This window comes from Arachis ipaensis, chromosome B06 (genome assembly GCF_000816755.2).
Source record: "Arachis ipaensis cultivar K30076 chromosome B06, Araip1.1, whole genome shotgun sequence".
Classification (NCBI taxonomy): Eukaryota; Viridiplantae; Streptophyta; class Magnoliopsida; order Fabales; family Fabaceae; genus Arachis; species Arachis ipaensis.
Genome location: NC_029790.2, coordinates 8,511,851 through 8,517,891, shown reverse-complemented (window position 1 = coordinate 8,517,891; position 6,041 = coordinate 8,511,851). Strand labels below are relative to the sequence as shown.

The window sequence follows — 6,041 nt, the reverse complement described above, 5'->3', positions numbered from 1 at the left end:
ATTATTAATTAACAACAATAGGATTATATACATGGTAGGATATGAATCTATATTCTTGAAAATAATTAGATTATTCGCCTGCGAATTATTAAGTCAATATCCTCATGGTAAACATAAGAAACCGCGTCTTAGGGCTTTTTTCACAAACCAGCTTTTACTTTTTTGACAATAACTTTATATAAATTGTTTTCAGAGTGATCACAACTGCTAAAAGTTAAAAGGCCAACTTGGTCCTTCATGTTGTTGCTTCTTTATTACTACCTAGCTGTAATCCATCCAACTTTGTATTTTTCTCAATGATAAACATATTTCAGTTTAACCACTAGGTCTTACAATTTGTTGCAAATATGTTTGTTTGAAAAGACTCCATTGTGCCATTTTGCTGCTTGGAAATGAATGTTCTTTTTTTATAGTTTATATTTGAAAACTATAAAAACTGTTACACTCTTTAACTTGTACTTCATGTGGATACAAGAGATGATAACTGAAAACAATTTTAACAGACAAATAGCACATGTTTGTCACATACTCCCTCTGTTCGTATTTATCGATCACTGTCACTTTATAGCATCGTTGTAACGGATTTTTAATTAATAATGTTATTAGACACACATCTTAGATCAATTTTTCTGGTTGACAGTAACAGTTACAAATTAAAAGGGAACAAAGAGAGTAAGAAGCAATTGTATTCAAAATGTGGAAATAATGACCTAAGCTTAATCTCTCTCATACAATGTATTTCTGTGTTAATTTATCATTTGCTACTATCCATCATTGTACTTGTTGGGTTACACTCAATTGTGTTCTCTATCTTTATATCTACTTGCAGATTTGTCCTGTTTGTGCGGTGTGGGTGGGGACAAACATGGTGGATCACATAACAGCACAACATGGAAGCATAATTAAGATATCCTTTCTCATCCATTTGATAAAAAAAACATTATATTTACCAAATTCGTTTCAATTATGGTCTCCTTTTACCAAATTCTTTTACAGTGCTTCTTTCTGATGTTCTTTGTCCTTCATTTTGTTCAACTGTTTTGCTTCCTTGACTCGAGACTACGCTCAGCTTAAATCAAGGCGCTATAAAGACTCATACCCAAGTCTCTCATTTCTGAGGTGCTCTAAGGATATAGATGATGGACAGTGGCAATCTTTCTCGGATGGGTTATCCCCTACAATATCTACCTCTAGCTCCAAGGCAGCATGTGATCCATTTCTGTCATTTTTATACGGTGGAGCTGCTGCCTCCGCCGAAACCGAAAATGTGGGGCCTGACTCTTCAAGTGAAGTAAGCACCGAAGAAACACACTCAAGCGATACAGTGATAGAAAGGTACCATATTCCTAGCATATTCCTATCCTAACTTTTCAACTTCTTGTCTTACTATATTCCTCATCCATTATCTAGTTGTCCTTGCATTGATGTAAAGGGGGAAAAAAGAGAAAGTGGAGTGGGGTGTTTTTGAGAAAATAAGTCATGTTGTTAAGGTGGTTGATAGTAGCTACAATTCAAGACTTTCTTAGACTACCTGCACTTTAACAAGCACTTTACCTTGAAATTGCTAAATGTGTTCCTCTAATCCAGGATGGCTGAACCCTAATATAGGATATGATTATTTGTAGTTTTTTTTTTAAATAGAATAAATAAATTAATGCACTTGAGTACTTGACTATAGCTTTCAAGATGGTGATGACAATACTAATGCCGAGGCAAAATTTTTTTCCTCCTTTCATTATTGCAGAGATGTTGTTCAGCCATCTTTATCTGACAAAGACCAAACAGAGAAAGCACGGCGTAGTGGATTTGTACAAGAACTTTTGATGTCTACTATCCTTGATCCAGACTTCTGATTGAGACTAGTGGCAACATGTTATATTTAGTTTGATGAAAAGAAAAATAAAATGAAAAAAGTATTAGTTTCAATCTTGAACATGATTTTAATTATGGAATCAATGTTTCTGTTTGTTAGTCTTGTTACATATACATCGTATAGCTGAGGTAGAGATGTAGGAATTAAATGTAACGTATTTTCAAGGCAATGTAATTAGTAGTTTATAACATTTGCACAGCTCCTTCTAGTTACTTGCTTAGTAGCTTCCGAGTTCTTACCCTTGCTATGGGCTGGAACCTATTATTATTTTCAGAATCGCATGTATAAAAATGTATAATGAACTAATCATCTAAAACATGGTTTTAATTTCTGCCAATCAGGTACTTGGGCAATTTCAGTTTATTTTTGCCTTCACTATCTTAAAGAATTCACTTTTAATAGCATGTGATTAGATGTTAGAGGTTTTTTTTTAATCCTAATATCTATCTAATCAAGTACTTGTAAAAAGATGGTTCATTTCCAAATTCGCTATCTCAACAAAGTCACCTTAATATAAGGGAATTTTAGTGCTATTGAACTAATCAGCCAAGCCACCATTGAACAATTGATCATTTACATTTACTTAGACAATCATTGATGCATATTGACTTCCCTTTCCTAATCATAAAATCTACTACTAGATTTTGAGTCAAAGAAAACCTAATCAAGCTAACCCTGTTAGAAGTATACAATCCAATAAGATATAGAAAATGCACAGGCTAGGCCTGTGTGCGAAGTTTCCTAATCAACCATTTCTTTCTTAACTTGATATCCAAAGCAAGAAATATTTTGGCTTTTCTTTCATCTTCTAGGAAATCACAAGCATCCAGAACCAGATCTTCATCCATATCAGGCAATGCTTGCACTGCATGTATGACAGTCTCTATTGATACAGGGTTCTCATCATTCTTCTCTGTAGACAAAGAAGACACTGCAGTTGCCATCTCACGGAGAGCAACAGCCATGCCATGTTCTTCATTTCTTGAGTGTTTAGGATTAGGAGCACCGGAAAACTTCTCTAACTGTCGCTTTTGTTTCTGATCCGAATGAGCTACCTCCTTTACAACACCAAGTTGTTCTTCACTGGGATTGGAAGTAATTGAAGAATGACTAGCTGTGGATGCGTAGTCACTATCAATCTTAACTTCAACTATGTTTTGATGCTCAATATCTTGAAGGAGAGTAGATTTTTTCTCCTCAAATTTAGGATTACATATGATACACAAATCTTTATAATATGGCAAAGGCCGGGTCATAAACTGCCTTGCATCTGGATGTACCTGCATGTAATGCTTTCGAACTTGTTAAACCATAAACAAGAAGACTAAGAAATCATCTGCATTGACACTCAACAATAAAGGAAAATCAAGTGACTAAGAAGATAATGTTGTCTTTGACTATCCCAGTATCCCCTAATAATCCCTTGCACAATAACCTTGCTCCTTTCAACTATAAGCAGCACCAAAGGATGAAAAAGAAACCTAACTAGGAATAATAAAAAAAAAAAAAAAAAAACTCCAAAGATCCCAATTTCCATCTTTCTGTTCTTCTCCATTTTGCACCTATATTAGTATATTACCAACCAAACCCTTAAGATTTGCAGAATTTACCAAGTTGTTTCCCTGTTTTAGCTCAAAGGGGAAGGCTGGCATCCTGGTACTAAATTAATTAAAGAAGAGCATGACAAAGAGGTACGATTTATGTTCTTGACAACTAGTTTCAGTAAGCCTTCATTCTTCGTTTCACAAATGGATATACTCATTGGCTGGATAAGCAATTGACCTTTCATGTATACAAGTCCAAAGAGGTACGATTTCCTAGCAGATTTTGTATGCAAGTACATACCTTAATACAATTTTGCCAAGCAGAATCATCGGCAGTAACCATCTGGCGCGATTCATCCCAGACAAACGCGTCCAAATCAAGAAGATTTTTAATTAAATTATACTGCCTTCTCAGAGTTTTGTATCGATTTTTAAGATGTTCCAAACTATAGTCAAAACCAAATTTTTCGTTGAAAGACAAAATCATCTCCATCCATGCTTGTCTGCTAAAGACTCCATCAGGCCGATTTCCTTTGTCCACGTGGGCAAGCATTTGATTGATGAAGTAACGATCCATTGGTGGCTGCCAATAAGTCCGGGTACGGGTAGAAAATGGGATCGCTGTTTCGTTCACCACCCTCTGCTCCGAATCATCATTTTCAGTTTCCAAGGTAGATATTCCAAAATCTTCATCAACCATTATATCATGAAGAACCTCATGAACATCCTCTCCTATATTCTTATCTAAGTGTATGAATGTCTCATTTTCGCCTGAATAAGATGACCCACCCGGTGCATTGTCACCTATGAATTCATACACATTACTATTAGATATTGAAAGTTTGAAACATAGACCTTCAAAGCATCAAGCATAGTGTAAATTAATTTTCAATGAAAAGAGCTACCTTTTTCTTCTATCACTGCATTTCCATAGATAATACACAAATCCTTGAAATAAGGAATACTTTTTATTCTGTGTGACCGTGCAGCCGGATTTAACTGCCCAAATCATGCTGAAGATAAATGATTGGAAACATTTTGTTAAAATTGAAAAGATTATATTTGATTTAGGGTAAATGACAAGATTTTCATACCTTGAGATACTCATCCCAAACAGGATTATCAGCAGTGACCATACTCCGCTTCTGATCCCAGCTAAAACCCGGATTGGCTAGAAGGTTGTTGATAACTCTGTAGAGATTCCTGAGTGTTTTGTAGCGATTCTTGAGAATATCCTTTTCATATTGAAAGTTGAACTTTGCATTGAACAATGATGACATATGAATCCATGCTCGTTTGCTCGTTAAATGATCATCGAATTTAGTGCCCTGGCGAACCTGCTCTAACAAAAGATCAACGAAGTAGCGATCCATCTCAGGGGTCCAAATTGTTCTGAGGCGCTCGCTGCTATTTCGTGCTCCCAAACCCATTTTATCTTCAATGCAAGAGAATGAATTCGAAAAAATTAGTACCTTTGGAAGGGAATAAGGTTGAAGATGCTCCGTGGGAAGAATACGATACTTCCAATTCCCAATCCTATTTAGGGTTATTACTTATTACTTGATTTACTTCTCACGTGCTTTTTTTATTCTTATATTTTAAAAATTTTCTTTCGTTAAATTCTTGCAAATGATCATAATTAAATAGAGGAGTTTGCTTTAAAAGAATGGTCCTGAGTCCTGACGGTATAAATTAAGATAATAAAAGAGAAAATTTTGATTAATGTATACAAAATTTAAAAAGTAATATTTAATATGAACTTTTTATTTGTAGTATTTCTAATAATACCATTTTGTGTGTGTCTAAGTTAATAAATTGGGTTAATAGTCAAATTAGTTTGTGAAATATAAGATATTTTTTAAATTTGTTTTTCAAAGATTTTTTTAATCAAATTGGTCTCTTAAAGATTACGAATTAATCATATTTGTCCTTCAGTTACTCCACTCACAATTTTTGTCAATGATTGATGATGTGAAATATTAACTGATAGCATACATGACACATCATTAGACGTTGACTAAATATGTTTACGAAAATCTATCAATTTAGTCACTAGGTTATATTAGGAATAAAATTTTTGTAATTAAGAAAAATGACTAAATTAAAAATTTTTTATAAATATATTTAGTCAATATCTAATTAGACATATCAGGTATTATATATATTATCAATTAACGTTTTACAACATCAATTTTTAAAGAAAATTGTTAATGAAGTGATTAGAAGACAAATATAACTAATTTATAATTTTTAAATGATTAATTTAATTAAAAACATCTTTTAAAAATAAATTTAAAAAATATTTTATTTTTTAGAGACTAATTTAACTATTAATCTTTAATGAATTCATTGTATCTAAAATTTGTTAGACTCCTAAAAGAAAATATGAAATAAACTTGAAAGACAGAAAGAGGGGATAGTAACTGTTGATGCTTAAGTAGAGTCTTTTTGAAACTTGGATACTATCATTTGGTTTTATTTGGTTCATAATTTTCTTTAAGATTATAGCTTTTTTTATGATACCCGTCACCGTCATCCAATCAATTCTTTTTATTAGTCACCAAAAAAAAAAATCAATTCTTCTTATTGTTAAATTCCAATTAGTGAGCTCTTTTTTTTTTTCT

The 6,041-nt window shown here is 33.1% G+C and overlaps 2 protein-coding genes across 4 annotated transcripts in view; one reads left to right on the top strand and one right to left on the bottom strand.

The window, feature by feature from the left end:
* Positions 1-2,179, top strand: part of LOC107645672 (protein DEHYDRATION-INDUCED 19 homolog 3) — a 2,966-nt gene extending 787 nt beyond the window's left edge. The window contains exons 3-5 of one of the 2 annotated variants that reach the window (XM_016349745.2): positions 830-907; positions 1,064-1,335; positions 1,745-2,179. In XM_016349745.2, coding sequence (XP_016205231.1) covers positions 830-907; positions 1,064-1,335; positions 1,745-1,853 — 459 coding nt within the window. In that variant the 3' untranslated portion in view covers positions 1,854-2,179. The remainder of the gene's footprint in view (positions 1-829; positions 908-1,063; positions 1,336-1,744) is intronic. The other variant, XM_021103890.1, reaches the window with a different exon arrangement.
* LOC107645671 (L10-interacting MYB domain-containing protein) lies at positions 1,969-4,985 on the bottom strand. Of its 2 annotated transcripts, none has more exons than XM_021103889.1 (4): positions 4,512-4,985; positions 4,323-4,416; positions 3,719-4,221; positions 1,969-3,165 (listed from the first exon to the last, which is right to left on the bottom strand). In XM_021103889.1, exons 1-4 carry the CDS (start codon positions 4,845-4,847, stop codon positions 2,593-2,595), a joined length of 1,506 nt encoding a protein of 501 aa, XP_020959548.1. In that variant the 5' UTR covers positions 4,848-4,985; the 3' UTR covers positions 1,969-2,592. The 2 variants fall into 2 exon arrangements, with proteins under 2 accessions (XP_020959548.1, XP_016205230.1); XM_016349744.2 differs by having other exon boundaries at positions 1,969-3,153; positions 4,512-4,980.